Below are 21989 nucleotides of genomic sequence, written 5' to 3'. Positions count from 1 at the left end.
TTCCCATTGGGGATAGCCATGTAAGGCTGGCATTAGGCAAAGGCCAATTTTACACCCGTAATTTTTGCATGATTTCAGTCACTTATATCTTATGTGTAGAATCACCTGGAAGATGCAAATTCCAGTGCCTCTGGCTTGGATTTCTGCTTTCCATTAAGTTGAAATCCCTGGGATGTGTCTGATAGACCACAGGAATGAGAACCACTGCTTGGGACTTCACTTGTTTTACATAAGCAGTCATTTTCCAGGGCATAAAGCTAGGCATTTTTAAATCTGAACATTGATAGCCAGATGTACTTCCATTATTCTAGCAATTTCTTTGATTGCAGCAGATTTCAGCAACATCAGCCACCCAATTGTTAGATGTAGCTGAGCATCTCTGAAAAGTCTTAGTTCTGAGTGACTGAGCTAGGTACACCTTTACTAGTGCTGCTAAAACGAAAAAAACACAAAAAAACAAAAAAACTTTGCAAAAAGCAGTATGTCAGACTTCTAAAGGAAACAGAAATGCCTAGGCTGGTACTAGGAGTTAATTAAATAAGTACATTTGGTGTAATCCAAGTTTGAATTTCACGGATCTATTACTGGAACTTCTTCAACTTAGGGTCCTAATTAAATTCATAAGTAAGAATTAAGATGTTGATGTTTTTTGTAACGGGTTGTTTTTGTTTTGTTTTATTTACCTACTTATAAAGCACATTTGAAAATGTGTTAATATTCAAACGTTACTATATATATATATATGTGTGTGTGTGTGTGTGTGTGTATAATTATATGCATATATAACACTAAAATGTATAATTGTAAGTGTGGTCTTAGACCAGTATTACTGAGTAGGCATAAAACCATACCTGGCTTTTGTTATGTAGGTTCTGATGACTGAAGCCAGGTCCTCAAGCCGTTGTGACAAACACTTTATCAACTGAGCTGTTTCTCTAGTTGCTACTTTTCAAAAATAATTTTAAATTGATTTTTTTTAATTTGTTGTAAATGTTTCTGAAGTATATTAAAAGATTAAATACAAACCCTGAGACTACAGAGCCAGAGACAGCCCCTTGTCTTGGATACACTTGTGGATGATACCCTGTTGTGAATGAACTGTACAAAAGTTACTCTAAAGAACACAGCCCAAAGGCAGACATTGTTCTTGTCCAGAAAGTTTCAGCAATGATTAAAAATACCTTCTTATCAGGCTCTACCTGTATAGTGCTGATCTCTTTAGACTGCTGATCAGACAAAATAAGCTTATTTCTTTATTCAAGTTCATGCTTTCTGTACTTTAATTATCCTACCTATATGGGATAAATGAGTTTTGTTGGGTTTTGATCAACGTGTGTTCTGCTCTATGCTAAACAACCATGTTCTTCAAGTAAAAAGTGTTAGAAATTTTAGAGAAATGTAAGATTTTTCTATCTTTTATGTTATCAATATAGTATAAAGAGTGTCAAGTTTTCTTGTTTTTGTTTGTTTGTTTTTTGTTGTTGGTTTTTTTTTTTTTTTTTTTTTACAGCATGATTTATTGACATGTCACCATGCATTACATGGAAAATTGAATTTTTGGAGGCTGGAGCACCTTAGGAAATTTCACAGGTTCAATTAGACAGAAGAACATCAAGGAGTTTAATGATACAATTTTTCATCCATTTGTGGAAGCACGGGAAGAAGCGGAGCCTGGGGCCAGGTCAGAGCCTCGAAACTGCCCCTCAGCTCTACCTGTGGATGAAGTCTTTTTTTTTTTTTTTTTTTTTTTGAGTGTCAAGTTTTGAAAGAAAATTTCAGTAATAATCCTTTCCTTGCACACTGAAACAAGAAACTTATAAGTTCACGTGTTATAAGTCTCTTCAAAGTGGGGAGAGAGGGAACTGATCTCATTTAGGAAAAATGATAGTCACCTTTTATCACCTTCCTTTCCTTTCTTGTTCCTTTTTCCAGGCCCTGATTATATCAAACAAAGATGTCAGGAAGGGGGAGATATTAAAGAAAATCCGGAAGAAAAGGTCCTAGAAAAGCCTCCGTCGCCAAAGGAATCTCCTCATTTTTATCGCAAAGGCACCACACCCCCCAGGTCCCCTGAGTCAAGTCCCAAACAGAGCCACTCTCCCCAGCCTTCCTCCCCAGAGTCCTCAAAGAAACGAAACCCCAGCCCAGGGGCGAGACTCAGTCAAGATAAACAGAGCCTAGCTGAGGAACAAGTGACAGCCTTTGTCAATAAACCCTCTATGTCAAAGGCTCCCGCAAAAGAACTGGGAGCAGCTGTGTCCAAGTACTCCGGCCGCCACTACGTCCCCAACCCCGGCAACGGGGAGCTGCACTCTCAGTATCACGGCTATTATGTGAAACTGAACGCACCCCAGCATCCTCCAGAAGACAGGGAGGATGACAGAGGAGTCAGCCAGTCTTCCTCCTCAGCATTGGTACCTAGGCCATCACCTAACAAGTGGGGTCCCCCTAAATCTGTGACAAAACCAGTTGCCAAAGAAAGCAAAACTGAGCCAAAAGCAAAGAAGTCTGAACTTGCTATACCAAAGAATCCAGCAAGCAATGATACCTGCCCTTCCTTGGAAAAAGAAGCCAACTCTGTAAGTCTTGCATGAGCTTTTCCTTTAGGTGTGCTCAGGGAGTAGCATGCGATGGGTCGTTTTAGATCTTGACCACATCTTAACAGACAAAGATCCCCAGTTCACTGGGTTGTTTAGAGTAGAACAGAACGTGTTTGTAGCTCATGATGGCAAAGAGTTCTCTGAGCAGAAGTCCTGTGCCTACCCAGCCAGCCACTGAAAAAATTCAGGTAGGATTCAGGCCTGGCCAGCCCAGTCATATGTTAGCAAGTGTTTATCAACTATGTCTTGGTGAACTTCGTAATTACCCACTCAGTGCCCTGGAAGGGAAACATGGCCAACTTGCCACAGCCAGCACCTTTCTGCATAGCTACTAGGAATTCCTGGCCTTCTGTTGGCCCATTCACAAAGGAACATCACTTGCAGCCGTTGGAAATTCTCATAAATATGCAATTTGTATTTTCCTTCATGAGCCAGGCTCTGCAGCAAGAATATTTTTCTTCCCAAATGAGAAACTTTTACAACAACATGATTACTTTATGATACATCTCCAGATACAAGTGTTTCTAGATTCAGCAGTCTAGTAGATGCTAGCCATTGTTGATGTGTCTTAAACAAGTTAGTTTTCTTTTGGCCAGTTATTGATGAATGTCTACTTCATGTTCCTTGACATGATGTTGATTGGGTAAGTACTATATAGAACTGGGATTTTATCGAGTTCCATAGAATTTATAGGATTTGAACTCTTTTAGAATCATTTTATTTAAAAGTGAGTGATTTAAAATAAATTGTTAGGTTATCTTGGTCATATATGCCTCTAGATGGTCCTGTTCACTATGAAGTACAACTCAGGGAATAAGACACCACCACTTGATGGGTACAGGCAATTTGAGAAATATGTATTTCTGGAATCCTGATCAAGAAGATTATAGACTATTAGTTTCTTATTTTTGTTACATTTACTCATAGGGTTAAAGAAATACAATTCATCTTTTTAAGATGCTTGAATATTTAGTTAATATTTGTCATAAAATGTTTGAATATTGATATACCCTATTATCTGTTATTATAATTCCACCACTACTGATTCATTGTATGAAACAATCAGTTCTTATTAGGCAGTCAACATGAATAATTATAATGAATAGGGTTTCTTGTATATATAGTATCCATTTTACCTGATTAATAAGGGGTGGATTAAACAGTGTCATTCCAACTACGTTGCATCTTTGCCTACCCAATAGGACATTTAATTTCCCACATACCACAATGGAATCATGTACCCAGCATCCCCCTCATCAGTCTACCATAAGGAAAAATATTTCTAATACCTATAAACCTTTCTCTATAGCAGTAATGTGTGCTGGTAGACACATTACCACTGTTCAACTGTATTTAGAAAAAGCATAGGTTTTAGTAATGTGTTAAGACCTTGTTAATTTACTTATTCACTTTACATCACAATATCCACCTCCCTTCCCAGTCCCCTCCACCTGACCCACTGTCACACAGTTCCTCCCCCCACTTTTCACTCCTCTTCTCGTGAAAAGGTGGAAGCCCTCAGGAGGTATTTTGTATAGGTTCTTGATGTAAGCCAAGAAAGTTGCAACCCAGGCTCACTGATCAAAACCCAAGCTGCATATGTATGAGATGGCATCAGCAGCCCTACATTCCCCTTGAACTTGAGACTTCCCCTGTGAATGACATTCTAGTCCAAGGAGTCAGATTGACTGGCCCTCAGTGAGAAAATGGTACTGTCCTAATAGGATCAAGAAGCTGACTTGTGTTCTTAGTGTCAGCCCTCTTTCCTGCACATGACCATTTAGAATAGTTAGTGAATGATCATTGAAACAGTGGAGTGCTGCCTACTATTCTGAACAATTGAGAGCACTGTGCAAGTTCAACATATATAATGAACAGTTTATAATTCATAGGATCATTGACACAAAAGCAGGCATGTAGAGGATGCCTGTAATAAATCAGCCAGTACTCTGTGTGAACAGCAGGGGACATTGTTATGTTCTTACTGCAGGACTGAGTGGAGTTAATGCTCAAATGGCATTATTATTATCATTATCAATGGCGTACTAGTTGAAGTATAAATAGCTCATAAATGGCTCAATGGATTCCTTTTTTTTTTTTTTTTTAATGTTCTGCCTGGATAAGTATCTAGAAAATGTAGAAAATCTCCTGAGATACAGATTAGAGGAAATTAGTTACTGCTCAAGCGTGAGAAGGTAGGCCCCTGCAGATTACAGCCCTAACTTTGTCAGGATATCTTCTCATAATTTGATACCCTCTGTTTTATTTTTCTAACTGCCTCAAAGTTTCTTATGATGTGTACCTAGTGTATGATTTCTTGCTGTTTCCCATCACATCTGTCCCAGTCAGTCTGGGGAAACAGAACTAAGCTTCTCTTCATTTTGTTATTTTTAGCCACCACTGGTGACAACAGCCATATTTATGGGACTTCACCTTAAAGTTTTTCACCCACTAGCCTGCTCAAGGTGTCTGAAGAAAACTGAGGTCACAGCTTGGTACCTGCCAGTAAACATAACATCCCAAATTTTCATTTTTACCTGGTGTTATTTGAGCCTCCCATTGCTAGTCTATGCTCATCTTCCCTGAGTGATCTTTAACAATAACGTCATAAGTGGGGCTAAACTGGTAGGCTAAATATGAATGTGTATGAAAGCATATACAGAATAAATATATATGTATGTTGAGTAGGAAACACACATGTATGTATTTTCATTCTAGATAAAGCATTTATCCATTATTCATTGATTCTGGGCTATAAGTATAATAAAATGCAGGCCAAACCTTTGAAGAGAGATAGTTAAGCTACTAACTTCAACCCAAGACAATCTATAAAGCCCAAAGTACTAATCAATTCAAAAGAGTTCATGTAAACTCACAGAAGCTTACCAGGATTTATGAAATGGGACTTAAAGATTAACGTGGGGCTAAAATTTGTTGTTGTTGTTGTTGTTTTTCTTTTTGCTGGGATTGAGTCCAAGGCCTTGGGCATGCTAGGAAGGCATTCTGCCATTAGAGTACAAAGCCCTGTGATGTTTTCAAAGGCACGCTGTGATTCTGTGTCCCGAATCCTCTCTCGCCCTGAACTTATACAGGTTTGTTCTCACCCAAACTTTTCTCTATACTTCATGCACCCGTTATCTTGGGGAGGAATTATGTACTAGCCCCAAAGAATTGATACAACCCCAAATTGTACACTTAAAAACAAAGTCTAACCAAAGCCTGAATAGCCATAGCATATATTTTATGCTTAGATGTGATGTTGAAATGTTATCTAGTATTTTGAGCTCTAAGAGTTTATATGTCTTAAGTTTGCCCTGGTTAAGAAGCTGCATAGATTAGAACTCACCGTTTATTGCAGCTGGCTTCGTGCTGTACGCCAGCCTAGCCTTGAACTGATAGTAGTCCTCCTGTGTCAGCCTTCAGAGTGCTAAGATTACAGGCATGAACCACCATGACTGCTCGCCTATTTATTGAGTAGTTGGAGGTTAGTAAGATTTCTGTTTCTCTGAGAAGAGAAAGATATAGGTAAAAGTGTGACCTTGCATATCTTCATTAGAAATTGTTTTTAAACAAAGGTCTGTGCTTTTGTAGAGATAGAGAAAAGAGCCTAGAGTAAGTACCCAGTGGACAGCATAATATTTAATTCTGCCTCTAAAGATCCTAGATTCATAAATAGTTTGTAAATATTCTAATGCACTTATCCTCATGATACCCTCTAGTATGGAACTAATAATCTCATATGCAGAAGAAATGAAAACCAGGTGATAATCTACGTAGAGATGCTTAGTCTACTGCCTAGCATTCAAACCCTACTTTTCTTCCTTGTACTTAGGCTTAAGAACTAGGGGTTGCTTCTCTTCCCTCAAAGGGCCCTGTTTTCAGACCCCACACCCCAATTTACTAACAATATACTTTGTCTTCAATGCAATGATTTTGCCTGTTTTGTTAACATTGAGGAGAGCAGCACCTATGTTCTCCTTAAGCTCTAGCTGTACGAATGAACTAAACACCACAAGAGTCAGGTACTGGGTACATGGTGAGGAAGAGGTCAAAGCCTTTGATACTGTGGCACTGAGTCTAGGTAGGAAAATGGCAATACATCAACAGATGGCAACAAACTGTGACAAGTGTTATGATAGAGAAAGAACAGGGCACTCTGACCTCCACCATGAACACATGGAGTAGGATATCCTTCAGTCAGTGGTAGGTAGCCTAAACTAAGCCCCGGCCTGGAAGATGAACACTTTACCAGACTTCCCTGTTCAATCCTGTCCCCAGAGAAAGCACAATCGATGTCCCTGTAACCTTGTTTCCACCCAAACCTATTTGGTACTCAGAATGTGAGTGCTTCCTCTTCTGTGCACTTAATTATAACAATCAGTTTTGACTAGAAAGGTGGCTTCACAGGTAAGAGAATTTGCTGCTTTTTCAGAGTACCCAGGTTTACTTACTAACACCCACATGATGTCGCATACCCACTCGTAACTCCAGGAGATCCAACACCCTCTCTGGCATCTACAGACCAAGCACATACGTGGGTACATGTAGATGATTAAGAGGCTCTTGTTTTAATGAATAAGCAATTAGGGACTATGGGACGCTAAACACACAGGGCTATCTTTTTAAAAGGATATATGTATAACCCCTTTTCTCTCCAGAAGACTGGACATGGACATGGTTAATAGCTTTATGAACTTTACACTGTGTAGCTGAAACCATACTAGATCCTTCCTCAGGCCTTTATCTTCAGCGATCTCTTAGTTAATCTGTAGAACCCATCTTTTATGAAAGATGTCACATACAAAGTTTTGACATGGTCAAATCTTAAGTTTTGTCATGCACACAAATTGAATTAATTATCTCTAGGAAACTTCTTTTCAGATTGTACTGCATCTACTAAGTCATGTTCAACTAAACTGCTTTCTTGGCTCTCACAGATCAGTATTCTGCAGGCTGTGATGTATGCAGACACACACACACACAGGCACCACTAAACTCCCCCCTCTTCCACACACACATACAAACATTTAGGCAAAACACTCATACATAAAAATAAACTTCTCAAAAGTCAATTAATTTACATTTGACAGAGAGGCATTCTAGAACACTACTATTTAAGAATTGTGTGCTATTTTAATAATAACTTTTTAAATACCAAGATCATACAATTCTAATAAAGGTAGATTTTTTTTTTTTAGGTACCACCACGCCTGAATGGCTAGGTCATATAAGCTTTACTGTTACAAATCAAAGCTTGGTGACTTTGGGTTATCTGGTACTTATTCTAGTAGGATTTATCAAAATAGGAGTCTACTGTTGGTTTAATATGCTTGAGTCTACAGTGGTTTGGTTATGATTCAAGAAACAAAGAGTTAGACCTGAAAAAAGTATATGTCTCTGTAAGTATTCAACTTCCTATTTGTAGGAAGGAGGGAGTAGACCCAGAAAAAGACCCAGAAAAATAAAAAGCAAGAGTTAAGCTGAGGGCTGAACCTGTAACTCAGTTGGTAGAGTATTTCCCTAGCATGCAAAAAGGCTCTGAATTTAGTCCCTTGCGCCACATAAACCAGGAATGGTGTTGTATACCTGTATCCCAGCACAGTAGGAAGCCCTGACAGGAGGATCATAAATTCAGAGTCATCTCACCTACATAATGAGTTCAAGGCTGGCCTAGGCTACATGATAACCTATTAAAATAAAAGCACCTCCCCGAGTGTTCTGAATCCTTCCTTGGAAGAATGAAATCCCCTGCTTTCATTATTTTCTAAAAGCCTTGATGAGGGGCTCCTCTTCTTTTCTGACTCCTTCACTTTCTAAGGACAACGGAATCCCACTACCTCCCGGCTCCTTTCCAGTGACCTGTCCCAGTGTGGGAGATGAATAGAGTACATTGTTACAAAAAAAAAAAAAAAAATACTGAAGTGGGGTCTCATTATGTAGCCCTGCTAGTCTAGAACTCATCATGTAGACCAGGTTGACTTCAGACTCAGAGTGCCAAGATTAAAGGTGTGTGCCACCTCACCCAACTTGAAGACATTTTTTAATTTAATTCAAATCTAATTTTAAGTGGAAGTTAGATGGTGACACCACGTAAATGCAGCATTACTATTCTTAATTCATTCCTTATGGATTATCTTTCATGCCTTAGTTTCTGCCACAATGTTTGTATGCTTATATTTCTGCTAGTTGGTTCTGGTGATGGGTTTCTGTCAAGCAGCCATACTGACATGAAAACATTGTGCTTGCTCTGTTCTGTTTCTCCTTAGGGCCCTAATTCCATCATGATTGTCCTGGTCATGCTGTTGAATATTGGGTTGGCCATTCTTTTTGTTCACTTTCTGACTTGATTGGAATTAGGACAGGTAAGCATAGCCTTAATTTCTACACATAATCATAGTAATATCGTTTTCTCTAATTCCAATTTGCAATTTTTTTAAACAATGGCATTGTCCCTCACTTTAATTTTGAATGTGACTCAGTACGGTTACTTAACTGCTATAACTGTTTTGACTCATCAGTGAAGTCATGACAACTAGTAGAGTTAGCCCACAGTTCTGCCTTGGTGTCCACACCCCAGTCAGACTCAGACACAGGCAAGGAGGCATAGATTGGGATGGGATCACAAGAGAGATGAAACTTGGAAAATTCAGCCAGAGGACCTTTCACGTCCCCCAGCAATGCTTTGTGTCTTTGGGGTCCTCTGGGAGCTGAAGCACACAGCATGGTGAAAAGCAAAACTTAATAATGATTCTTTTTTAAAATCTGCTGAAGCAGCCCCATCCGGCGAAGTTCTTGACGTTGGCTACTCCATCTGTCCTAGCAGAATGTGACTAAACTGGAAATGTATGGACCTGCAGATTTTTTTTTTTGATAGAAGTCAACAGCTGCCTTACTATTTTACCATCTGACATTTTTTTAGTAGGGAGCTGGAGAGAGAGGACTGCCAGAGGAATGCAGTCTGAGGATTGTGTTGCAGTGGGCGTGGCTCCAACATTCACTCCTATCTCATTAGAAGTAGGTAGCACCGTCACTCAGCAGTCTTCTGCTGTGACCTGCTGCTTTAACATCTCCTGAAATGTTCTGGAAGGGAATGTTTCATTTGCTTGTGCACGACTCTGTTCATTTCTGCTGTTTATTTAAATATGATGTATAGTCATCTTCCACCTGCAGTCCTGGCTGGATAAGAACACACAGGTTGCATCTCAAGGAAAAGCAGCAACAAAAGACTAGTTTATATACATATATATATATGTACATATATATACATATATGCATATATATATACATATATATAATGTATGTATGTGTGTATAGTGTTTATTTTAATAGCAATGCATTGTTTTCATGTTGTTTATTCTTTTTAAACCAATAAAGGGTTATTTATCTTTAAAATATAGTGATCTGATGGTATTATACCTTCCAAAGAAATAATTTAACTTTAAATATTTTTAACATCACTGAGGTGAATTGTTGATGCACTCAGGAGGTGCTAAATTTTAAAAGCTGAAAGACAGACGACAGAATACTAAGAAGTGAAGTCAAAATGTTGCTTGGACTGCAGTAAGCAGTGGTTACGGGTTCAGTTTCATTGCTGACGTATGTTACAACCAAATAAAATCTTGTCAGTGGCTCTATTAATTCCCATGAAAGTTAAGCAAGGTCTATTAATAGCTACTCTTCTCTTTCTGCACCCCACCCCCACTCGAGGTTTGGTTGAATGCCTGCCTTCAGGTGTTTAAGCTTTGTTAAGCCACTGCCCCTTCTCTGCCTTCAATGTTTTTCAAAGTTGTTTTGTAATTCTATATTAAATTTTAAAGACTTAGACGGTTTTATTTTAAATATTTGTCTTTTGCTGTCCTATATCATTCTGATATTGATTTTTTTTTCTATTAAATAATTTACTCAGAAGCATGCTTACTTAGGGAAACTACATGATCTTTATAAAAAATAATTATTTAAAAAGAAATCAGGGTAGGAAAGGTATGTCTGAGTCTCTTAAAGGCATTACCTGGTGGAGGGGGAAGTCTTCCTAACTTTTGTCCATGGTGTCACAGTGTCAGCCGAGTCTCTCCCTTAGGAGCCTTTGCAGAGCAGGACAGTGTATGTCACTCCACTGGCAGCACAGGGGAAGACCAAATGCTTCATCACCTTCTGGATTGTAACCCAGCAGTGGTTTCTCCAGAAGGGCAATATAGTGAGACTTTAGGGTATGACCAGTATGGATTAAAGAAGAAGGCAGAAAGAGAGCAAATAAAAATAAAATTACAACTTGTATATTTATTTTTTACATTTTGCTTTGACTTTTAAATTTAGGGAGTCCATTTTTACTCAAGAACAAACTAAGTCCCTCTGTTGTCCCCACAGTCTCCCTGCCCCTCTCTCCCCCTGTAGCTCCTTATGCTGGGAAGGCTGGGTTTTTTGTTTTTGTTTTTGTTTTGTTTTTTTAAGAAAATAGACTATTTAATCTTATTAAGTGTTTATTTAAATGTGTAATGCTTTGAAAATAATGGGCAACAGAGAAGTAAAAGATGTTTATGAAATGAGCTTGTTGGCTACATTTATAAATATATATGATTTATAAGCTTTTTTAAAACAAAGCTCAAATTGTGGGTATTTTTCTAAAATGTGCACAGTTGTATTTTCCATGAAGGATCTTTCTAATGGGTTGTTATACTGTACTCTACATTTTGGACAGCACGTGAAGTCTGCCAATGTACTTAATAAAACATGACTTTGTTTATTTAAAGTTTCTTTCTGTGAAAAAAAAAAAAAACTCCCTACTGGTGGGTTCCTTAATTTATAATCCTTGAAACCAAAATGTATAATGTACAGTTTGTACAACTGTAACTGCCCTAATAAAAATGTTGGTTATTAATAAAATTGGAAGTGTCTTTCCTTTGTGAGTAAATTACTGACTGAGGTGTGGGGAATGTTAGAGATGATAGTATTAAAAGAGAGATCTTGCCTGATGAGATGGCTTAGCAGGTTAGGAAGCTTGCTGTCAAGTCTAATGACCTGAATATCCACATGGTAGAAGAAGAGAACAGAATCATGAAAGTTGTCTTCTGACCTCCACACATATCCCACCTTCACACCTTCACACACATGTGCCTACAATTAAAGCAATTCAATAGAAAAACTTACAAAAGTTATGTGCTGAAGAATTACAGTAGAAGGGGTGAAAGGCCAGTACAACCACGGGGCAGAATGGAGGCATACTGCTACACTGTCTCCTTGCATTTTATACTGGGACTTTTTCTCTTCTCTCTCTCTTTTTTTTTCCTTTTATTTTATTTAATAGGTTCTTTTCTTATATAATATAGCCTAATTATGGTTTCCCCTCCCTCTACTTCTCCCAACTTCCGCCCTCCAATCCAGATCTACTCCCTTTCTGTCTATTAGAAAAGAATGGGTTCTAAGAGATAGTTTAAGATAAAACAAAATTATCACATCTAAGTTTAACAGGACAAACCTGCAAAAGAAAAGAGCCCAAGAAAAGGCACAGAGACCCACTCAGGAATCTCATAAAAACACTAAACTGGAAACCATAATATATACACAGAGGACCTGATGCACAGGTCCTGTGCATGCTGCCTCAGTCAATGTGAGTTCGTGTGAGCTTTGCTCATGTTGACTTAGAGGTTCTTGGTTTTTTTATTGATCTCTTGATCTCCATCCCCTCTAGCTCTTACACTGTGTCTCCTTCCTCTTTCTCTGGGTTTCCTGAGCTCTGAAGGGAGGTATTTGATGGAGACATCCCATTTAGAGTTGAGTGTACCAAGGTCTCTCAGTCTCTGCACAGCTGGCTATGCGCCTTTGTATTTGCCATCTAATGCAGGAGGAAGCATCTCCGATGGCTGGACAAGGAACTGATCTATGAATATAGCAGAATAGGTGTTTTCTAGGGAGTTGGTTGGTGGGGTTGGTTGGTTGGTTGGTTTCTTTTGTTTAAGACTAGTATTTGGATTTACCCTAGGTCCCTGGACTATCTAGTCTCTGGTTCTTGCTCACCCAAGCATAGTTGGGTATGGGTTCTATTTCTTGGAGTGGGTCTTCAGTCAAATCAGTTATTGGTTGGTTACTCCCACAGGCTTTGTGCTACCATTGCAATAATATATCTTGCAGGCACCATTGTAGATCAAAGTGTTTGTGGCTGCCTTGGTATTTGGGTTTGGTTTGGTTTGGTTTGGTTTGGTTTGGTTTGGTTTGGTTTGGTTTGGTTTGGTTTGGTTTTTGGTAGTGTGCTGAGTATGTTCCTGTACTAGAGACAACTAGAATATAGGGTTGGAGTCAATATGTTGGTACCAACTCAACTTCTCTATGTTCAATGAGTTGTGTGAATATTGTCTTCAGCAATGAGGCCTTGCTGTCAGCTTGTGGAAAGCAACTTATAGTGTTGGCAACAGTCTGAATTGTTTAAGAGTTCCCATGGGACTTCTTTAACCAACAACTCAAGTAGATGTAACCCAGTCACATTACTAAAAGCTTTATATGGTGACAAGAGATACAATTGTGACTCTGTCTCTCCCATTATTTGGCAATTACATTTAGATTGCCTTTTATGTGTATATTTTAGGAAGTTTCTACTGTATTAAGCTTCCATACTACTCATCTGAATTTTTCCATACCCCCTGAATTTTTAGCTATTTCTACCTGTATTCCTTCCCACAACTCCCTCTTCTTTCTCCACTTAACCTTTCTGTTCCAACCCCCACCCATTCATCCATAACTATGTATTCTATTTCCCTTTCCTACCAAGATCTATCTGTACCCTCTAGTCTTTTACTCTGTACCTAACCTCTGTGGTTCTATAGATTGTAGTTTGGTTGTCATTGACTTAACAGCTAATATCCACATAGAAGCAAATACATACCATGTTTTCCTTTCTGGATGATTTTTTTTCTAGTTCCATCTATTTGCCTACAAATTTTATGGTGTCATTTTTAAAAAAAATAACTGAATAATACTAGATTCCATAAATCTATCACATTTTCTTTATCCTTTCTTCTGTTGAGGGAGATCAAGGCATTTCCAAAGTTTGGCTAGCAGTGAACATGGGAGAGCAAATGCCCCTGTGGTAGGGTGAAGTGTCCCTTGGGCTCATCCCCAAGTGTGGTATAGCTGGATCCCACAGCAGATCAATTTCCATCTTTTAAATAACTGTCATGCTGATTTCCATAGTGGCTGTCTCAGGCAAACTCATATAAATGTGAAAAATATTGAGCATTCAGTAAAATCCATGATGTTTTCTCCCAGTAAAAGCAATAAAGTCCTATTTCAGGACTTATCATTTATGGCACATGGTAGAAGAAAAATAATCAAATACAGGTAGTGCAGTAAAGGCAAACACAGTGGGAAGAGAGGTCAAAAGTCATCTAATTTTTCTTATTTTCTATGGGTGTTTGGGTAACAGCATCTAACTAGTACAGCAAGTGCCTAATGGGCAAATAGCTTCTTCTAAAGTAGACGAAAGACCAAAGACCTACCAATGACATTTTAGGAGGGGCTTTATCCCATACAATCTCAGCACTCAGAGAACTAAAGCAGAGTGATAGAATCCAAAACGTAAGAAAAAGCAACTTTACATCAAATAAAAGGTACAGGAAGTTAGAGACATTAAAAGCTATCAGTTATATAAATGTATGCAATTATCACTTAAGACACACTTAGCATTATCATATGGCCACAAGCCTATGGGGGAACCAAGGAGACAAATGTGGTTTGAATTAGGATGACACCCGTAGATTTGAATAATTTGTTCTCAGTTGGTGGAACTGTTTGGGAGGGAATCACTAGAAGTGGACTTGAGATTTCAGAAGCCCGGGAATTCTGAGTCCTCTCTCTCTCCTCTCTCTCCTCTCCCTCCTCTCTCTCCTCTCTCTCCTCTCTCTCTCTTCTCTCTCCTCTCTCCTCTCTCTCCTCTCTCTCCTCTCTCTCCTCTCTCTCCTCTCTCTCCTCTCTCTCCCCTCTCCTCTCCTCTCTCTCTCTCTCTCTCTCTCTCTCTCTCTCTCTCTCTCTCTCTCTCTCTCTCTCTCTCTCTCTGAATTACATTTATGGATCAATGTGGACCAACTCTTTTAACTACTGCCTCAGTGCAATGAATGCCTGCCTACTGCCCACAATGGTCATGGACTCTAACTCTCTGAAACTGTAAGCACAAAATAAGCTTTTTTCTGTACGTCGCCTTGGCCATGAAGTCTTATCGCCATAATAGGCAGTACTAAGACACTCTGATTTGCAATGATGCATGTGGCATAGTGTTTCACTCCTCATGTACACTGTGCTTTCTTCAGTATTTCCTTACTTGGTGGTTTGATTTTCTTCTATTAAAATATCTGTGCAATGTAATCTTCCCCTATTTTGTGATAAACTTGTCCATTGATTGTTTTCTTTAAAAGTCAGTTGACTATCCTAGCATAACATAGTATATTGGTTTGTCCAAACTATTAACAATACATCTATTTTTGTATTGATGACCTAAAGAATACATGTTACCAAGGAGGTACTCCAACCTTCTTGATACACCTCCCAACTTTTCAGACATTATACCCCTGCTGTGTGCTCACTACAAACCTGAAAATCCTCAGTTCTGCATTGTTCCTAACCATAGCACCTTCTGTGCCTTCCAGGCCAGTTGCATGCAATGCAGTTTGACAAATAGGTCAGATAAATGAGGCTATTACTTCAAATAGAGAGGTGTAAGACATTGGGTAAGGGAGATTACTCAGTGGGTAAAGTGCCACAAATGCGTAAAGACCTAAGTTTGAATCCCCAGTACCCACACAAAAGCTAAGCCTGGAGACTTATGTCTGGGAATGGGGACAGACAGGAGAGTCCTAGAGACCCTCTGGCCATTCAGTCTAGCCAAAATGCAGAATTCTGGGTTAAGGAGTTTGTCTTTAAAAAAAAAAAATAGAGGAGAAAGTAGAAGCAACTTCATTATGACCTGTAGCCTCCATATGCTTACACATAGGCAATGTGCACCTGCATGAGTGCATGCACGTGCACACACACACACACCACACATGAAAAAGAGGGAAGGAGAGAGGAAGAAAGGCAGGTCAGGAGTTCAGACTTGTTGGCCTCCTTTTTTCTCAGATGCCAAGTATTTATTTTTCTTCAAGCCTTCCCATAGTATAGCAGCTTCTTCTGCTCCCACCAAGCTGTGTCTCTTACAAGACTTTTTTAAATTTACATTCCAGTTGTTGCCCCCCCTTACAGAGGCCCCCCTCTCACAGTTCCTCATCCTCCTTGCCTACAAGAGGGTGCTCCCTGACGCCACCAGGCCTTACTTTCCCCTGGGTCCTCAAGTCTCGAGGATTAAGCACATCTTTTCCCACTAAGGCCAGACCAGGTAGACCTCTGCTACATATGTACCAGGGACTTCAGACCAGTTCGTGTATTCTCCAGGCTGCTGGCTCAGTCTTTGGAAGCTCCCTGGGTTGAGTCTGAGTCTGGGTTAGTTGAGTCTGCTTATCTCCTATAGGGTCACTCTCTTTTTCAGCTTCTTTAATCCTTCCCCTAATTCAACCAGAGGGGTCTCAGGCTTCAGTCCAATGGTTAGGTGTAAGTATCTGCTTCTGTCTCAGTCAGTTGCTGGTAGGGCCTCTCAGAAGACAGCCATGCTGGGCTCCCATCTATAAGCACATCACAGCAAAGTAGTGTCAGGCCTTGGTACCCTGACCCCCATGAGATGGATCCCAAGCTAGGCCAGTCATTGGACCCAAGAATTACTTTGGTGTCTATGAAATTAGAACCTGAATGGGTTTGTTTTTTGTTGTTGTTATTGTTTGTTTGTTCTTAATCAAAATTTCAGTTTACTCCTTGCAACAAAGGGAAAATAAGTATGTATGTATGTATGTATGTATGTATGTATGGTCTCATTTTATACATGGGCTCATTTTAACAAATACCTTTTTTGTTTTAGTAATTTTTACTTTGCCATCAAGTATGTATTACATATTTAATTCATGCAGTTCTACCAGCCTATGGTCATTAAGTATCAGTTCCTGCCTGAAGGGATGTCTTCTGTGTATGGAATGTGTGTGTACAAATCAATGTGTTTCTTCACAAAGGCACACAAGATGCAAAGCAATGGCTCAGAAGGTGCATCTGTGCTGTTGACGCATCTCACATAAGAGGCTTAGGAATGTTCAGTAATGCTGAAGACTTACTTCTCAGACTGAGTGCACCTACTCATTAATGCCTGTTGCACACACTGAACGATAAAATGGTATAGCCAAGGTAAATGATGAAAGATCTCGGTAAAGCTCTGCCTACTGGTGAGGCTTGATTATGGGAATGAACTGCTGCATGGGGCCTCAGCATTAACATTGATATGCAGCAAATATTAACAAGCATAGTTTTTAGACATAATTGTTGTGAACACAGGCAAATGGTTGTGGCTTTAAATAAAAATTAGAATCTATTTAATCAGAAATAAGCATAGACAAAAGATGATGTTAATCTAATGATGTGTAGCATAGCAACCATTCATTTATAACCTCTACCATCAAGAAAATGGTTCAAAGCCATATATACTACTGCTCAGTGTAGATTATCAGAGAGTTATCTTCAGCCCAGTGTTAGCCACACTCCTGTGCTTGTCTTTGCGAACTAACAGGAAACAATTCTGCTTTGAACTTGTTTCATTTATTTTAAAGAAACCAACAGAAGAAAATCTACTGAAACTTTAAATAACTTTTATATCATTAAAACACAGACAGTTTTTTTTCTTTCACCATATCTCATATTACATTGACTACAAGTGTGAAAACACACTCTCAAGTGATTTTCAAACTTTAATAATGTTGAAACTGCTTGGAGATAGAAATACTTCCTAGCATCCTTTTCTGGCATAGTTTCTAAAGAGCAAGTCCAAGAACTTTAATATTTTTCCTCTTGTTTTTGTTTTATTTTGTTTGGTACTAGAGAATGAACCCAGGATCTCACACATGCTTGGCAAGTGTGCTACTGTGAGCTGTCTTGCAGCCCTCTATTTTGAGACAGAACATCATTATATAGCTCAACTGGCCCTGAACTTGTCTTTCGTCAGGGCAGGCTTGAATTTGTGATCCTCCTACGTCAACCTTCAGAGTGCCTGCAATTAGCCAACTGCAAACCCTGGCTTAGACTTTCCCATTTCTAACAGTCCCCTCGGAGATGTGCATGCACAGTGGTCCTCAACCTTCCCTATGCTGTGACCTTTTAATGCAGTTCCTTATGTTGTGGTGACCTCCCAACCATAAAATTATTTCTGGTGCTACTTTATAACTGTAGTTTTGATAGTGTGATGAATGTTAATGTAAATATTTTTAGAGATGGAGGTTTGATAAAGGTGCCACAACCCAAAGGGGTGTACAAGTATAGCTGCATGAATGATACAATAAGAGAAAAGACTAAAAAGCAGACATATATAGCAACATAGTATTAAATGCTTACAGTAACTTAATGAGCTAATAATTTTCTCCTGCTTCCATAAAAGAACACCAGGGCTCAGAAGATAGACAGGACTGCTTTAGAATACACAGCTGCCCAGTTGCAAACCCAAGACTCACAGCAAAGTACCCAAGTTTCACATCCTGGATGCACTCTATTCTCTGTTTCAGGCAGCTTAAATTCTGTTCTCTGACCACTAAGTGGTTCAAATACCAGGCATAGCTAGAGCCCCCTTTGACTCCCAGGCTAATCAGGAAGGTTGAGTCTTTGGTGTTGATGAAACATGATATTAATATCTGAGGTGGACAGTGATGCATATTCCATTGGTACATGAATAAGTCATTCTCAAACACATATAGTAGTTTTCTATGGACATTTCTCTCAAAACAGATAAGATGTTGTACCTCATCCTTCTAAGATCTGTACACTCAGATCTGTTGCTTTTACCAGAGAGTTCTCACATTCCTTAGCCTACACACAACTCCCTCTATCCATCTGTATAGATTTTCTCTCTTGCTTTTGACTGGTTTTTAAAGGAAACAAAACATCATTAATGACAACTATGGTGTTTGCATGTACAAATTCCATCACATCCTCCTGACCTGCCCCAGTGACCACTGGCCTAGAAAGGAAGCTTCATGGCCAGAGAAAGGCAGACACTGACAGGAAGCAAGTCTGCTTTGAGAAAACATCCTGCATCTTATGTTTGCCCAAAGATGTGTGTAGGACTTAAGGAGACGGTTCTTCAAGGAGCCAAGACAGACCTGCATCAGAGCCTTCTCTCTCAGGCCTGACATTTTTTTCCACAGTCTGATGTATGGGCCATGTACAGAAAAGAATGGGATAAATAAACATGAAAAGATACTCATTCTGAGTAGTGACTACAGAAATTCACGTGATATTATTAAAATCTAGTGCATGCCATATTGATTATATCCTTAGCTGAAAAAGAAAAGGCTCTGAAGAGGGCTAGACTTGGAACTCACATCTCTACTAAACCGTGCCAGGCAGCTTTCCTTATCATAGTTCTCCACTGCTGTAGAGAATCCCTTCCTCAGAGAACCCTGTACCCTGTTGGTCCTCAACTCTGTTTAGAAATTGTCTGGTTTTCTATCTCTACCCAAAACTGCATTTCTAAGAGAAATGGGCAGAGACTTTATATCTTATGCCCTATTGTCTGAGACAATGCCACACATATATAGTGTTAATTAGCTGATTAATGCATAAAACAATTCTGCCCTTGGATCCTCAAGCTCCTGCAAAGTAGCCATTTTTCCATAACATACTTTGAGGACCCTGCTGTCTAGTTCTGGCTTTCATTGTCAGTGCCTCTATGCTACATGGAAAAGGGGTGTTGACTTTTGGGAGAGAAAGATATCTTGAGATTTACAAAAGTACTGTTGAGATGCCATTTGCTTCCACTTCTCAAAGTTGTGGCTGAGTAATTTTGTACAATTGGTTTGCTAAGCAACTTGTTCCTATATCTAACAAGGCCAGCAGACCATCCACCATGGCTGCACCAATGATTTCTCAGCACTCTGATAAGACATTACACTTAAGCTGGTTAGACAGCATAACGAATACTAGAAGTTTATTTCAGAGGTAACAGATCCTGGCTCCTTATTTATTTCACACTGGCAACTATGGGGTGAAGAGAAATGGGCAGACTAAAGTGGAGGGAATTCAATCATTGTGTTGAGTGATCTGGTGTGGAGAGTAAGGAAAAGAAAGATTCACAAGAACGGCATCCCTGGCCTGAGCAGCTGGACTTTCTGGTGCCCTTAACTACAAGAGAAGGAGGGGAAGAGCAGGTGACCTCCAGTGAACCGAAGACACTGAAGTCAGCTTTAGACATGGATCTGAAGTGTCTGTGAGACATGCCAACTAGACGGAATGTCATTGGATATACAAGAACACTGTGCACGGGATCCAGACATGTAGTGAATCTAGCATGGGAACCTGTATTTTTTAAGTGGTTTATTTGTTCTGCTTGTTACAAAGCAGTCTTCCTGTTCCTGTAAGCAAGTCTCTTGGTATTTTCATGTTGTTCCTAGCTGTTACCACCGTCTGTCTCCAGTGTCTCCAGTGTAGTTTTTGAGATTATTTTCATTGCCTTTCCTTCTGTAGTTTGTTTTGTTGGTTGTTAGTTTATTTGTTTAAGGCAGGGTCTTACTTTGTAGTCCTGGCTGTCCTAGAACTCACTGTGTAGACCAAGCTGGACTCAAACACACAGAGGTCTGCATTGACTCCTCTGTATCTGAAGTGCAGTGATTAAAAGCATATGCCACCATATCCAGACTTTCTGCTTTTCTTAAGGAAAGAAAAATCTATATACTATAGATATATTTGAAATTATTATAATAACCTATTTTTAAATCCCTGAAGCTGACATCACAAATCACCAACACATGATTTTTCTAATTCATTTTATAACAAGAAATTTGGAAATCAAACTTCTATGGATAGCTATTGCTGTTTAGCTTCTACTGAATTGTAAAGGTTCTAGAAATTTTTTCTTAATAAGGAGCAGCATGGACATCAAAGAACCATCTGCTAATCTCCATGAACATGCCCCTTCCTGTTCCAGGTGGACTGGGTGATGGTCTCCTTCCTGTACTCTTAGCTTCCCTTGCATCTGAGCTTCCTGCTAAAGGTAGCAACACCAGTATTTTTCAATTGTCATCTACTTGAAGAGATTTTCTAACTTACCTAAAGATAGAGGAAGAAGTTGAAAAAAGGAGAATCAGAGCTCCTTCAGGCCATGAGAAACCAAAGTGTCTTAATTTCTTCTTCCTTAATGGCCTTTCAGTTCTTTTCCCCTAGAAAATAGCCACTGTCTTCGTGTTCTTGAAGTCCAATGATCTACAGAGGATACCACTGGAAGGTTGATAGAATTTCAACTGCTGGAATATCTCCATATTGTAGGGAACCATCACTGGATAATCCGGGTATTCTTACCAGATAAATTGACTTCCCACACTTAATGTGAGGGTCAGGATCATGTGATCTGATTCTGGTCAGCTCAGTTGGATCTTCTGGAAAACATTTTGTTTCTTGGATGAAAGAAAAGTGGCTATCAGAGACGCCAATGGTGCTAGACCATTCTCATATCCATTCAGATTCATTCTCCTTATGCTTCCTCTCCTTTTCCTTTGCCCTCTCTCATCTTGAATGTAGATGTGATACATTATGCTATGACCATGATCTTGCAACCAAGAAGCAATAGAGGCAACAAGTATAAGACCAAAACCCCCAAATACTCGGGAAACAAAAAGTTGGAGAAAGTCTGGATCTTTTAATACCAGTGTTGAACTCTTCATGCTACGTAAATGTGTCATTGCAGTCTAATCCCCTCTTTTCAAGATAGTAGCTATTATTAAAATAAAAGGGAAAAACAAGGTCTATCAGTCATATTCATGTTTGTCATTTGTACCTACATGAAAAATAGTTTGAAACTGTTTACAGCCTAACTCCTATCTGTGCTTCAAAGAGCTATTCTTCTAAAACACAGAAGACCCTGAATTGACACCACACCAACCTAACTCCACCCTGAGCCCTCCTCCCAAGCCTAACTAGAAATGCCCCATCCTCTGTAGGCCCAGCTTCTATTACAACCCCACAAATGGTAGGAATTACACCCTATGTAGTCGTTACAATTCCCAACTACTGGCTGGCCTACCACAAATGCTCTATGAATGATTGACTGTTTGCCTTATTCATGGCAATAACTAACATGAATTAGCCATTATCATTCCAGATTTTACTAATTAAAAACAGTCAAGACAGCATAAAGTGGTTTGCCAATAAAATGGCAAGTAACTCAGCTAGAATTTGTAACCAAATTCTGTTTTTGAAGCCTGTCTCATAGAGTTTGTAAGAGCTGGCTTCCCAAATTAACAGCATTACCAGCCACTAAACCTCCAAGCAGAAACCATTGTTCCCTCTACATAT

General features: G+C 39.3%; 1 protein-coding gene across 5 annotated transcripts in view; it reads left to right on the top strand.

The window, feature by feature from the left end:
* Window positions 1–21989, top strand: part of Jph1 (junctophilin 1) — a 123257-nt gene that overhangs the window by 85519 nt on the left and 15749 nt on the right. The window contains exons 4-6 of one of the 5 annotated variants that reach the window (XM_029483081.2): window positions 1933–2579; window positions 8867–8962; window positions 9520–11462. In XM_029483081.2, coding sequence (XP_029338941.1) covers window positions 1933–2579; window positions 8867–8947 — 728 coding nt within the window. In that variant the 3' untranslated portion in view covers window positions 8948–8962; window positions 9520–11462. Of the gene's footprint in view, window positions 1–1932; window positions 2580–5572; window positions 5777–8866; window positions 8963–9371; window positions 11463–21989 lie in introns of those variants that run through there. The other 4 variants (XM_029483079.2, XM_029483080.2, XM_085835831.1 and 1 more) reach the window with 4 other exon arrangements.

The sequence above is a fragment of the Mus caroli genome, unplaced genomic scaffold (assembly GCF_978045245.1).
Source record: "Mus caroli unplaced genomic scaffold, Mus_caroli_1 scaffold_1, whole genome shotgun sequence".
Classification (NCBI taxonomy): Eukaryota; Metazoa; Chordata; class Mammalia; order Rodentia; family Muridae; genus Mus; species Mus caroli.
This window is presented reverse-complemented; position numbering and strand designations above follow the sequence as displayed.